Source organism: Mustela lutreola, chromosome 8 (assembly GCF_030435805.1).
Source record: "Mustela lutreola isolate mMusLut2 chromosome 8, mMusLut2.pri, whole genome shotgun sequence".
NCBI classification, from domain to species: Eukaryota; Metazoa; Chordata; class Mammalia; order Carnivora; family Mustelidae; genus Mustela; species Mustela lutreola.
In genome coordinates, this window is record NC_081297.1 from 145276646 (window position 1) to 145290477 (window position 13832).

At 52.6% G+C, this 13832-nt stretch overlaps 1 protein-coding gene and 1 long non-coding RNA gene across 15 annotated transcripts in view; one reads left to right on the top strand and one right to left on the bottom strand.

The window, feature by feature from the left end:
• The window catches only part of LOC131839568 (uncharacterized), a 66421-nt gene extending 56637 nt beyond the window's left edge, over nucleotides 1–9784 (bottom strand). For all 9 annotated transcript variants that reach the window (XR_009356989.1, XR_009356991.1, XR_009356987.1 and 6 more), the window contains exons 1-2: nucleotides 9586–9784; nucleotides 8047–8281 (exon numbers count right to left, since the gene is read on the bottom strand). This is a non-coding gene — a long non-coding RNA (uncharacterized LOC131839568). The remainder of the gene's footprint in view (nucleotides 1–8046; nucleotides 8282–9585) is intronic.
• A 60-nt stretch (nucleotides 9785–9844) lies between these two features.
• SERHL2 (serine hydrolase like 2) overlaps nucleotides 9845–13832 on the top strand; it is a 30572-nt gene continuing 26584 nt past the window's right edge. For 4 of the 6 annotated variants that reach the window (XM_059187158.1, XM_059187163.1, XM_059187157.1 and 1 more), the window contains exons 1-6: nucleotides 9845–9931; nucleotides 10821–10970; nucleotides 11078–11191; nucleotides 11570–11611; nucleotides 12033–12052; nucleotides 12474–12548. In XM_059187158.1, the coding sequence (XP_059043141.1) occupies nucleotides 9919–9931; nucleotides 10821–10970; nucleotides 11078–11191; nucleotides 11570–11611; nucleotides 12033–12052; nucleotides 12474–12548 (414 nt within the window). In that variant the 5' untranslated portion in view covers nucleotides 9845–9918. Of the gene's footprint in view, nucleotides 9932–10055; nucleotides 10213–10820; nucleotides 10971–11048; nucleotides 11192–11569; nucleotides 11612–12032; nucleotides 12053–12473; nucleotides 12549–13832 lie in introns of those variants that run through there. The other 2 variants (XM_059187162.1, XM_059187161.1) reach the window with 2 other exon arrangements.

Sequence of the window (13832 nt, forward strand, 5' to 3'; positions counted from 1 at the left end):
TTGTAGGTGGCACACCATAACACCCGCTACCCTCCCTGAGAGCAGCCTGATGGACTCCCCCTGCTCTCTGTACCTCTTCTCTTTCTCCCGCCACCTAGGCTGCAGGGGTGGGTGATGGTCATACCACAGCGCCTAATTTAAAACGACAACAACAATAGTAATAAGAACGTTGCATTCTAAAGACGAGCCCAAATGTAATTCCAAATTTCTGGAGTAGAGACCGTGGCCCCCCTTGGGTCAGATTGCCCAGACCAGTTATTGATTCTGGCCTGGGAACAGAGTCCAAAATACAAATATAGCTGCCGACAGCCTGCCCTGTGACTGCATGGTGGGGAGAGGGACGGATTCCCCCCAAGGAGAATTACTATGTCAGGCCTAAAATTAGGAGCTCCTACAATGAGTAAGAGCCTTTGCACCGATGTCGTAACAGAGGTTTGGGCTTGGGAGGGCGAAAGTGTGACATTCGTGGAAATTCGCACACTTGTTTATTCAATAAATATTGACTAAGCACCTGCTAGTTACAACTGTGAGGAAAACAGCTCCCGCCATGATGGGGCTGACATTCTGAGGGAAGAGAACAGGCCCCGAACAAACATGCAGGTGCCTGAGGTGGACAGAAGTCCCACAGAGGGCGCCTGGCTGGCTCAGTGGGTTAAGCCTCTGCCTTCAGCTCAAGTCGAGCCCCGCCTTGGGCTCTCTGCTCAGCGGGGAGCCTGCTTCCCTCTCTCTCTCTGCCTGCCTCTCTGCCTACTTATGATCTCTCTGTCGAATATATAAATAAAATCTTTAAAAAAAAAAAAAAAGAAGAAGTCCCACAGAGATACGCAAAGCCAGAAAGAGATCACTGGCCAGGGCAGGTGAGCATGGGGGCTGCTCTTTCTACAGGTGTCACCTTCACTTTTGAACAAACACTGGAGCGGGGGGTCAGGGAGTGGCCCTGGTGTGCCTGAGGTGGGGCAGAAGCGCTGCCACACTGGGAGTGGGGCTGGAGGGGAGGAATGGGGTCACCACGGGGCAGGGCCAGATCCCACGTGACCTTGAGCGCTGTGGGCAGCCCTTGGGCTTTCTGTGGGATAGGAGGGTGGGCTGGGAAGTGGGAAATAAAAGCAAAAGAAAAAAATTTAAGTTTCCTTATTGCCTACAGCCCACTGACAAGTCCTTGAAACCGGCAGAGTGACCTTCCTCTGGGAGTTCAGCTACTTCGATGTTAACACTTTGCTAAGGGCCAAGGGCAACTTGACCTTGACTTAACCTCCCAACCTCCGGGATCCTAGGAGTCTACTTTAACAGGCAGAATTCCCTTTGGAAACTTCCTTTATCTCTAGCTCCCCTCACACAAGATATCTGTTGGCCATCATCCCCCAAGCATATGACCCACTGATATATTTCGGAAGGGTCTCATGGACTGGGGTTTTACAGCAGTAAATGATCTTTTCCTAATAACAGCTCACTCCTCAAGGTCCTGGAAACCTTGCTTCCAAATTCCTTAGAGACTTAGGCTATCGCTAACCCCCTCCCAACCTGAAAGCGGATCATCAGCCCCTCCTCACAACCCCCGTGCCGCTCTTTCTGCCCACCAGTCCTGTCCGCAGGCTTTAAGAAAACCGCGTCTTTGCATCCAAGACATCTCAGGAATCCTTTCTCGGCCGTCAGCTCCAAACTCCAATGTCTTTCCTACGTCAGGCCGGGAGTTGTTGCAGAAGAGACTAAAGAAATATGGTGGATGGACCCTGAGCAGAAGGCAAGTGGAGGACAGAGCAGAAACTGACACGCAGCAGTCCTCCCGCCCGTAATCCCAGGTGGGATCTGTGTGACATTCCTCAGGCACCCCCGGTTGCCTTAAAACTAAGGCAAGGGAAAAAACCAAAAACACCAAATGGTTCACTGATAGAGATCACGTCCAGTAAGACTTGAGTCTCCCTAGTCTACAAATTGTCTTAGCAATTGACATGAAAAAAAAAAAAAAAAATTCTTTTCAATAGCCTAACTTCCAGAAGGAAACTCCCAACTATCTTAATGTCCCTTTTCCCAAACCTCCCCCAACGCCCAAGCATTTAATCAGCCACTCCTCACGTCCCCAGGGCAACAACAGCTCTTCCCACCCTGGGTCCCATCTCTGAGCTTTAATAAAATCACCTTTTTGCACTGGAGATGTCTCAAGAATTCCTTCCTTACCTTCCACTCCGGACTCACCCACACTACTGTCAGGTCCCGCCTGTGAAGTTTCCTCCATGCCCACGGAGGGTGGGGGGGGCGGCCAAGACTTTCTCTGGGCCAGGGAATGATGTCACAAGATTATTGTTTTACAGAAACTCCTCTGTAATCGTCCCCAGATTTAGGACTGCAGAGACCAATAAAATAGCAACAACGAGAACACCAAAAATTCTTTAAAAGCTAAACACACGTACATCCTATAGCTTATCAGTTCCATCCCTTGGTATCTACCCTCCAGAAATCCATATATATAGTCACCATAAGACATGACAAGAGGAGTGCCTGGGTGGCTCAGCGGGTTAAGCCTCTGCCTTTGGTTCAGGTCATGGTCTCAGGGTCCTGGGATCGAGCCCCACATCAGGCTCTCTGCTCAGCGGGGAGCCTGCTCCCCGCCTCTGCCTGCCTCTCTGCCTACTTGTGATCTCGCTCTGTGTCAAAAAAAAAAAAAAAAAAAAAAAAAAAAGACACGGCAAGAATGTTCTTAGCAGTAGACTACGATAGCTCCAAATGGGAAACAAGTTATGTTCGTCTGAGGTAGAGTGATAAGGAGGTCATACAACATTCGTACTGTGATATCTCAGATCACAGAAACTCACCAAACATAATGAAGAACAAAAGAAGCCAGACACTACAGAGTCCTTGCTGTATGACTTCATCTGTATGAGGTAGAGACAGAGGTCAACCCTGACAGAGGTCAACTGCTGTTAGAGTCGGGTTAGCAGTAACTCGGGAGGGGAGCCTGGAGGCTGGAAACACCAGAGGCTTCATGGGGTGCTGGGACTTTTCCAGTTCGTGACCCAAGTATTGTGCAAGGGTGCGTTGAGTTTGTGAACATTCATCGAGCTGTACATTGAGGAGTACGTGGACTTTTCTGTATCATGTTCTACTTCCAAAAAATTAACTTAAAAATACTTTGCGGGGACACCTGGCTAGCACGGTCGGTTGAGAAACCAACTCTTAATTTTAGCTCAGGTCATGATCTCAGGGTCATGAGATCGAAGTCCTACATCGACTCCACATTCAGCACAGAGTCGACTTGGGACTCTCTCTCCCTCTTCCTGTACCCCGCCCCCTAAAATAAATATAAATATTTTAAAAAGGAAGAAAGCATCTGACTCTTGATCTCAGTTCAAGTCTTGATCTTGGGGTCATGAGTTCAAGTCTCACGTTGGGCTCCACAAGGGCATGGAGGCTACTGAAAACAAAACAAAACAAACGTTTGCACCTAGACCTAGAATTGCCAGATTTTTTTTTTTAAGATTTTATTTATTTATTTGACAGAGAGAGAGAGCACAAGCAGACAGAGAAGCAGAGGGAGAGGGAAAAGCAGGCTCCCCACTGAGCAGGAACACTGATATGGGACTCAATCCCAGGACCCAGGATCATGACTTGAGCTAAAGGCAGACACTTAACTGACTGAGCCACCCACATGCCCCTGCCAACTTGTTATTTTGCAAGTGAGGCTATTATGCCAGAAAGGAAAAGTAGTCATGGTTACAGGATGCATGACCTTTCTGGAAACACAATTGACTTCCTTTTGAAATCTTTCTGCATCATCTTTATGTGAACTGATGTTGGAGCTTACTGGTCTATGTACGAAGTAGGTTGGCCGGGGAAGAAGTAAGTCCATACAAGGACAATGGCAGTCTTCATGATGTGGTGGTGACCCTGGGAGGGCGAGGCAGGGCTGGGGAGATGTCTCAACTTAGAATCAATGGGACTTGTTGGCAATTTGGGTTTGAGGGTGATTGAATTTCTCTTTGCTTGGGAACCTGGAAGATGGTGATGCTGTTCCTTGAGACAGAAAATAAAGGAGAAACCCATTGAGGGAGGTATTAAATTTCATCACGGGCATGTCACACTTTAAGTACCTGCTAAATCATACAAGAGTATTTGTCCAGGAGGCAGTTGGTAAAGTGGGTTGGGAGAGGTCAAAGACAAAAACTTCAGGACTAAAACTTTAAAAGTCTCAGAAGAAAACACTGGGGAAAAAAGTCTTCATGACATTGCATTTGATGACTGCATGGACATGAGGCCCCATGCAGAGGCAACAAGAGAAAAAATAAAATCGAACTTCCTTACAACTAAGAACTTTTAGGCATCAAAGGATAGGTATCAAGAACAAGAAAAGACTGCGTATTTATGGGGTTAGTGTCCAGAATATATAAAGAACGCCTAAAAGTTAACAATAAAACACCAAACAACCCGATTCAAATATGGACAAAGGACTTGGGCATTTCTCCAAAGAATATATACAAATGGCCAATAAGCCCATGAAAAGGTCCTCAACAACATTAGTCTTTAGAGAAATACAAACTATGGGGCGCCTGGATGGCTCAGTGGGTTGAAGCCTCTGCCTTCAGCTCAGGTTATGATCCCAGGATCCTGGGATCGAGCCCCGCATCCGGCTCTCTGCTCAGCAGGGAGCCTGCTTCCCTTCCTCTCTCTCTGCCTGCCTCTCTGCCTACTTGTGATCTCTGTCTGTTAAATAAATAAATTAAAAAAAAAAAAAAGAAATACAAACCAAAACCACAATGAGATTCCATTTCCCATGTCCTCGGATGGCTATAACCGAAAATACAGAAAAGATGGTCAAGTATGTAGAGAAATTGGAGCCCTTGTGCCTTGCTGGTGAACTGTAAAATGGTGGTAGTCACCATGGGAAACAGTTTGGCCCTTTCTCAGAAGGTTAAACACATAGCTACCATGTGACACAGCAATTCCACTCCTCGGTGTATATCCAAAAGGAGAACTTAAACAGATGGACTTGTACACCCATGTCCACAGAAGCATTATTCACAACAATCACACGGTGAAAAGAACCTAAGTGTCCATCAACAAATGAACACATAAACAAAATGCATATGTGTATGTGTGTGTGTCATTCAGCATAAAAAGGAATGACTTCATATATGCTACAGTGTGAAGGGACCTTGAAAACATGCTTAGTGAAAGGAGGTCAACCATTATATGATTCCACTTAGAGGAGGTCCCTAGACTCGGCAAATTCATAGAGACAGAAAGTAGATTTGAGGTTCTGAGGGTCTGAGGGGGAAAAGGATTAGGGAGTTATTAATTAACGGATAGAGCTTTTGTTGGGGATGATGAAAACTTTTGTATGTCGATAGTGATGATGGTCGTACAGCATTCTAAATGTGCTTAATACCTCTCAGTTGTACATTTACAAATGGTTAAAGTGATAAATGTGCTATATTTCATTTTTTTAAAGATTTTTTAAAAATTTATTTGACAGACAGAAGGAGATCACAAGTAGGCAGGGAGGCAGCAGAGAGAGAGGAAGAAGCAGGCTCCCAGGGGCGTCTGGGTGGCTCAGTGGGTTAAGCTGCTGCCTTCGGCTCAGGTCATGATCTCAGGGTCCTGGGATCGAGTCCCGCAGCGGGCTCTCTGCTCGGCAGGGAGCCTGCTTCCTCCTCTCTCTCCGCCTGCCTCTCTGCCTGCTTGTCATCTCTCTCTGTCAAATAAATAAATAGAATCTTTTTAAAAAAAAAAAAAACCTATTAAAAAAAAAAAGAAGAAGAAGCAGGCTCCCAGCTGAGCAGAGAGCCCGATGCGGGGCTCCATCCCAGGACCCTGAGATCATGACCTGAGCCGAAGGCAGAGGCTTTAACCCACTGAGCCACCCAGGCACCCTATGCTATGTACATTTTCACACACACACACACACACACAGCAGGCAATAAAAGAGTCTGGAACTCAGGGAGAGGTCAGGGCTGGTGATGGTCATGTGAAGTTGAGCCGTTCCCCTTGGAGCTAGAGTCTTAAGGCCAAGTTCACCCAGGCGGATCACACAGCAAGAAAGCAAGACCAAAGACTAAAGTGCAGCAAATATTTACTTGTAAGGACTACAGAGGAGCAGAAAGAAGGAAGGGGGGGGGGCTAGCAACAGGTTTAAAAGAAACAGCTGAGGAGGCAAAAGTAGGAAGAAGGGAGGGGAGCCAGGAGAGGCATCATGGGGCCACTGAGAAGGGTCAGCAGGTGATGAATGATGTCCAGGGCCACTACCACTCCAAGTTCATCGGGGAAGAAGCGATTGAAAGAAGGAAGCCTTGCACGAGGTCCTTGGTCACCTTAGCATGAGTCGTTTTACTTTCTTTCTTTTTTTTTTTTAAGATTTTATTTATTTATTTAAGAGGGAGAGGGGGAGTGGGAGCACGAGGGGGGTGCCAAAGGGCAGGGGCAGAGGGAGAAGCAGGCTCCCTGCTCAGCAGGGAGCCCAATGCGGGACCCAATCCCAGGACCCCGGGATCCCGAGCTGAGCTGAAGGCAGACGATGAACTGACTGCGCCGCCCAGGCGTTCCCAGCGCGAGTCATTTTAGTGGTCGAGGTGGAAGCAGCTCAGTGGCCTGAGCAATGAATGGACGGTGAAGAAGCGGAAAAATCAATCACGTTTGCATAACTGTAAAAAATAATGGGGATCAAAGAGACGGGAAAAGAGCATGTAACGGCTTGAGAGGAAAGTGGGCCCAAGGAGTTGGGTTTGTTTGCTGAAGATCTAGGTGCTCCGAAGATCTAGGTGCTCCAAAGATGGAAAGAAGGGGGGAAAGATGGCCCAGAGTCTCAGAAGAGTCAGGAGATCAAGGCGTGTCAAGAACTGAAAGAATGCGTCTACACTGGTGAGATCAAAGAACGCCCCTTCCTGTAAGGGTGGACAAGGATGCCATCACAGGAGAGGGGTCTCGCTTTCAGAGCCAGAAACGAAGACGTGTCAGTCTAAAAAATGCAAGTGTACTTCCAGGAAAAAAGCCCACAATGGCCCCCAGTGCTTCTCAAACTTCAACACGCACTCGAATCACTTCTACATCTTGTTAAAAGACAGATTCTGATCGAGTGGGTCTGAAAATCGGCATCACAAGCAAGCTTCCCAGGGAGACAGATACTGTGATCTGTGGACCACAGACTGGTGTCCTTTGTGGCTCTCAAGCTTTCAAATGTGACATGTCTGAATTAAGATGTCTTTTTTTTTTTTTTTTTTAAGATTTTTTATTTATTTGTCAGAGAGAGAGAGAGAAAGAGAGCGAGCACAGGCAGACAGAGTGGCAGGCAGAGGCAGAGGGAGAAGCAGGCTCCCTGCCGAGCAAGGAGCCCGATGTGGGACTCGATCCCAGGATGCTGGGATCATGACCCGAGCCGAAGGCAGCTGCCCAACCAACTGAGCCACCCAGGTGTCCTATTTTGTGACTTTTAAGCTCTAAGTGAAATCAGAGGACATCCCATTGTCTCTGGACAAACGAGTGAAAGGGAGGCACTGTGGGTATTCTCAGGAAGGGCTTCCTGTCTCTGTGTTGTTGCGGCTGGTTTGGCTTTTGTTTAAAAGAAAGAAGAGAGTCATCTCCCTCCACTGTTATCAGTCCCCTTCAGGCTCTCAGGGGACACATCAGGCCGTATCTTGGGGCACAAAGGAGAGGGGAGCGGGGAAACACGCCGACCTGGCAAAGAGTACTTACGCCACTGTGCCGCAGAGCAGTGGGACAGGGCAGGGTGTCCGGCTGGCAGTCAGGTCAGCATGAGAGCTCTTGTGACTGTGGTCAACTGCCCAAGGCCGGGTCACCAGCCCCAGGGACCACGTGGTAGCAGAGAATTTTTAATAGCTCCAGAGTTAGCCAAGACGCCCTGGAGTATGTGGCTCGCTCCAAAATCACCAGCGCCAGGACTCTGCTCCTCATCATGACCCAGCATTTCTGTGCATCCCAGGCTGCCCGCGTTCACGTTCCCTCTGGAACCTCGGGCTGCTGAGGTGCCCAGCTCACCAGCCCCTCCGTCATGCAGGCTGGGCCATCACTGGTCACTGTGCACCCTGTCCCCCAACTCACCTGCAGCATTCTCGAATCTGTGCCCAAACAAAAGACAGTTTGCGCCGTCCGGAGGCCTCTGGAGGGCACGCCCGCTCGCTCACTCACGCCCGCCGTGCAGGACATTGCTCTGAGCCCAGTCTGGTCTGGGGATGTGAGGGCGACTGCCCTGAGGTGGGGCCAGTGCAGGTCACACTTTGTCAGGGCCCCTGAGACCAGGTGTGCTGTTTGTGTAGAGTAGCGACCTCTCCGATCCCTGCAGGGAAGTAAGATCAGAGCTGCCAGCGGGCTGTAGGGGGAGTGGGTGGTGGTTGGAGGGGTTGTGGGGCAGGACAAGCGATTTCTCTTGTCTTCCGGGGCTGATGAACGTCCAGCCCGAGGGTCACCGGAACAGAAGTTCGCTGGAACAGCAGGGAACGCCTCAGAGGAATGAGAAAGGGGGTGCGGGTGACTGAGGTGAGCCTGAGGACAGGGACGAGGGAGGAGATGCTGGACGATTTGGCCGAGGGAAACTGAGGTCTGATGTGCTAGAGGCCCGCACCTAGAGGTCAGACTGGAGCCAGGTGCCAGGTATAAATGCGGCATCACCCATGAAGAGGTGGCAGTGGGTCCCCAAGGCAGAGGAGGAAAGAGCCCCTTCGAAGGGGTCATGTCCCATTGTGTCTGTCACCCCACGGTCCGTCACCCCTGCCTAACTTGTCAAGGAAGCCAAAGCATTTCTGGAACTAAAGGACACCACTGTGCATGTACGATCACAGAAATGGTCTGATCACTTCTAGCTCCAAGCCCCCGAAGACCCCTACCTGAGGTCCAGATTCCTTATCCCCACACTCAGTCCCCATGCTCCCCCTCCCCCACATTTTCCAACCACCACCAACTTGCCCTCTTTGTGGCACATCTCTGCCTGCCCCCCCTTCAGGGCCTGGGTCTCCTATCACCCGCCAGGGAGAATTCACCGTGGAGCTCTCTCTCCAGTCCGGGACCTACTGGATTCCGCTTCACCATTTAGGGGCTCTGTTGGACTGGGACCTCTGAGGGGTCACTCCCAGGCTTTCTAATTAGCAAATGGTGGTGAATGAAGGAGAAGACCTTTGCCTTATTGGTCCTAGACTTGCCACTGGCTTGAGGATGCGCTGTAGTGCCTTTGTTATAAGATTTAGTACCCCAAACATTTCCTTTCCAGGCTCAATATTGTTGTCCATAATCCTTCCTCACCTGGGGGCGGGGAGGGGGGTCCTCCATGTCCCCAATTTACACATTCATTCACTCGTGCAACAAATATTAAGGCCGGTTCGTGGCAGGGACTACTGATGGCCCAGGACACAACCAGAACAAGGCGGACACAGCCCGGCCTTCCAGGCGAACATTTAACCATTACGGAGTCATCCCTACTTTATTCCAATGGTGCCAGCCTCTGAGGACCCAGGTGGTGGCCCGCTGGCTGTGGCGGCTCCCTGCGCCTTCTCTGGCTCCTGGTCCAGCGCGGGAACGAGACCAGCCGTGGAGACTGCCCGGGGCCTGGGTCCCGTCACCCACGTGTCAAGCGAGGACTTCACTCACCCGAATACCATCCCACGTGTGGCCCAAAATTTTGGAGATGGTTTGGCCACCGCCCAGGGCTCTGTAGCCGCCAGGTGGGCGTCTCTGGGCGCTCAGGGACTTCAGGGACGGAGTTGAGAGCCAAGTCAAGGACCCTTGTCAGCGGGAAGTCCCGCGCCGACTGCCGGGGCGCGGGCGGACGGGAGGGACTGGAGGGCTCGGGTCTGGGCGGAGGGGCGGGGCCGGGCCGGAGGGGTGGGCGGGCCGGCCGGCGGGGGCGGGGCCTGAAGCTGTGACATTTATTCCACCGGCCGCGACCTCACGTCGGCGTCAGGACCGCTGCGCGACGGCGGAATGGCTGCAAAGGGTGAAGACGCTGCGCCGCGGGACGCTTAGGACGGAGTGGGGCGGGGGACGCCACCCTCTCCCGCCGCCCCCCCCCACCTCCTTGCCGCCCCCCACACCCCCGGAGAGGAAGTGGGAGCGGGTTGATTGGACCCCCGGGAGGGTGGGGACCCCGGGAGAGGGCTGCACGTGGCTTCTAAGGGTTCCGGGAGCTCCAAGTTAGAGGAGCAAGCCGGGGGGGGGGGGGGGGGGGGCTCTGGGGCGGCAAGGTTTCCAGCCGGCCCGGGTGGGCCAGCAGAACAGGTCAGTGCCGGACCCCGGAGAAGGCAGCCCTGATCCGATTAGGCCGGAGACAGCGTGGCGCTGGGTGGTCCGGTCGGGGGTCCGGCACCAAATCCTCGCTCCTCTTCATTCTCCCTGGGGATCTCTGGGCTCAGACTGCACCTCCCCATGCCTCGGGGTGCTGGTCTGCGAAGGGAGAGTGATAATGATCTGACTTGCTGTGAGGAAGTGAGAGGGACCACCCCATCTGCCCTCCGAAAGTTTAGACTGTGTTGGTTATTGCCAGGACTGTTTAATCCCCGTTTTATAGAAAAGGAAACTGGAGCTCAGGAGGTTTTACCAAGCGGCCCAAGATTGCACACCCAGCAAGTGTCCGAGCCCAGGTCTAGCCAATTCCACAAAGTTCTGCCATGAAACCCTCCCCTGCTTTTCCTGGTTTTCCTCACTCTGCGGACCCAGTTTAAATTTCCTTCCTCTGGGTATCCCCAAACCCACGTCAGGCTCTCCCTGTAATCCCTGGGGGCGATGTGGGAACCTGGGCCCCCTGGGCTTTTGCCCTGAACACACTGGGGTAACGGATGAGGGGCTCAAAAAGTACCTTCTTGAGTGAGTGTGTGGCTGTGTTCCAGGTTTGCTCTCAGAGCTGAAGCTGGCTGTGCCCTGGGGCCACATCGCTGCCAAAGTCTGGGGCTCCCAGCAGGCCCCCCCAGTTCTTTGCCTGCACGGCTGGCTGGACAATGCCAGCTCTTTTGACAGACTCATCCCTCTTCTTCCAAAAGGTGGGACTGAAGGGAAGCCAAGGGGCAAGGCGACACAGACTGCCGGGGATTGAGGGATGGGAGACGCCGCTGACCTAGATGCCTTCTCCCTTTCCATCTCGTCTCAGACTTTTGTTACGTTGCCATGGATTTCGGGGGACACGGGCTCTCGTCCCATTACAGCCCTGGTCTCCCGTATTACCAGGAAAACTTTGTGAGTGAGATCCGGAGAGTTGTAGCAGGTAAGAGGCAGAACGAGAGAGAGAGAGAGAGAGAGAGAGAGAGAGTGTGTGTGTGTATGTGTGTGTGTGTGTAAGGGTGCATTGGGACATCGCTTCTGTTCGTTGAGTGGGGTGTGGTAGCCAGGAAACAATGTTGGACTGGGAGTGATCTGGGGTCACCAAGAAATTCATGGGTGACTTTGGGAAAGTTGGAGAGGGCTGCCAAAAAGAGCTCTTCCTTCAGGGGTTCCACCCCTGTAAAGAAGCTGCAATCCCTCTAAGCTCGTTTCCTGAATGGGCAACCCTAGATGCTGGGGAAAGATGTCCTGAGCACAAGGACTGCAGGACAGAGGGTTGGGGGAGGCTGGGCCCACTAAAACCTTGCCCTCTGTGTTTCAGCCTTGAAGTGGAAGCATTTCTCCATCGTGGGCCATAGTTTTGGTGAGTACAGTTTACACCTGGGTGAGCAGGCGGCTGACTGGGCTGAGGGGCTGCGAGGGAGGGGGAGGAAGTGATACACAGGGACCCTGCACTTCTGGGCACTGCAGAGAGACGTAAGAGAGATGAGGGAGTCTGTGGGCACTGGGTACCTTTGGCCTGAGGCAGCTCCCCAAGGGACATAGGGCCCCAGAGGCAGCTGTCTTCCCATGTGACAAAGGAAATGTGACTTTTCGAGTGGCTAGGTCTGATGAAGGGGTCATGTGGCCCCCCGGGGAGGGAACCCCAAGTTTGATAGGGAATAAAGAGCCCTGGTCCCTGGTGGGAGAGGGCTTGGCCTCTTAGCCTGGGGTGGGGCAGCCCCTGGGAGGAAGTTTTAGTAGGATTGGTGGAATACCAGCCCAGGACTCTTTATTCCCCCCAGGTGGCGCGGTGGGCGCAATGGTAAGTAGGTGGCTTTGCAGTGACTGCAGATGGGGCAGGAGGTGGGGGGAGGGCGGTGGGAGAAGTTTCTGGGAAAGGAAGTCCCTCCTCATTTCACGAATTTGAACCCAGTATTTGATGGCCTAGTGCCAGTCTGCTTTATAGATGCCAGTAATAATCCTTACTACAGGGAGGTTGGTGAAACTGGAGATTCCTGGCAGAGTTCAGAGTTTCCAACCCTGGAATCCAGCCATCCACCAGGGTGTGAACTTTGGCCTGGGTGTGGATCTCCAGGTCGGGGAGAGGGGAGGCTGCCCTGAAGGGAATACATACAGACTCTTGTCCCAGCCCCTTGGAAACGTCAGCATCCCCAGGGAAAAGTTGGAGTCCTTTTGCCTTCTTCCTCTCGTACTCATTCTTCCCTTTTTGGATCCCATCGTAGTTTTCCAGTATCTTCCCCGAGATGGTGAATAAACTTATCTTGCTGGACACATGGCCATTTCCCCTGGACCCTAAAGTAAGAATGGGGCCTTTCATGCATGCTATCACTGGGGAGACCCAGGCCCCGGGTGGTGTCCTCAGCCCTGCCCTTTTTGGCAGGGAGGTGGGAGGCGGTGGCAGAAGGTAGACAAAGGGGGATCAAGGGGCCCCCGGAGAGGACAGGGTATGCAGCCTGTACCCCTAGGAGTGAGCAGAGAAAAGGGGTGCAGAAGCCTTTGTCATCCTTGGAAACGCTGTATGTGGCCTGGGATCTACAGAATGCCAAGTGTATCACGAAGTGGCAGGGGTGGGAGAGGGTCAGGACAGGGGATTGAGGAAGCTCTGGGAGCACACTGCATGAGGAGCCCCACCCCCCCACGTTCAGTTGTGTGCCTTTGTGCTGTGTGCACATCGCACAACAGCACACAGCAGCCCTGAGGGTGGACAGATGGGAACGTGTGGATCTCTCCTGCCGCCGCCACCACCACCAGTAACAACAGACAGTGCTGTTCCTGCAGGAGTCCTGGCTTCTGCCACTGATCTGCTGGATGACCCTGGGCCAGTCACTTGGCCTACCTGGGCCTCAGTTTCCTCACCTGTAAAACCAGGAGGTTGGACTAGGTGACCTTGGAGTTGCCTGCCCGCTGCCACATTCTGTCACTTGGTTCCCAGGAGCTCAGCCTCTCAATTATGACACCACTTCATCACCAGTTTGGGTTTCTTCTCTGTAAAATGACCACGAATGCCAAAAGGGCGCAAAGCAGGCTGTCTTTTTCCCACCACCTGTCCAATCCCCAGCACACAGTAAGCGCCCAGTAAGTGCTGGTCTCATGAATGGAGAGCTCTGTGGGTGACTGTGAGGCTCCGGTGAGACTCTGGGCTACTCTCCCTCGATTTGTCTCGGCCACTGAGTTACCCAGCGCGGTGCCCCAGCCTCTCCCACAGAGAATCTCGGTGTTTGGTCATCCCTGTCGCGTACTCTCGGGGCAGGTAGGGGGGCCTGCATGGTCGTGTCCCTTCCAGCTGCTGCTTCTCTCGGCAGCGGCCTGTGGCCAGGGCTGGGCTGTGGGAGGGAGCCAGGCGTGGAAACAGGCATACAACGGGGTGGGGGGGCCGGGAGCGCCTGGGCTGTATGCCTTCTGCCGTCTCCTCTCTACCAGCCGGAGTCCCGCATGCGCTAAGCCAGCTGAAACTCCAAGCCTGGGTGGCCCGGGTTTTAAGGACAGAATACTGAACCCTTGCAAAGCACTGGCCGTTGGCAGCGATTTCCTTTCCCCTCCATCATCCATCCTGACCCCTCCAGCCGTCCGGACCCCAGGCG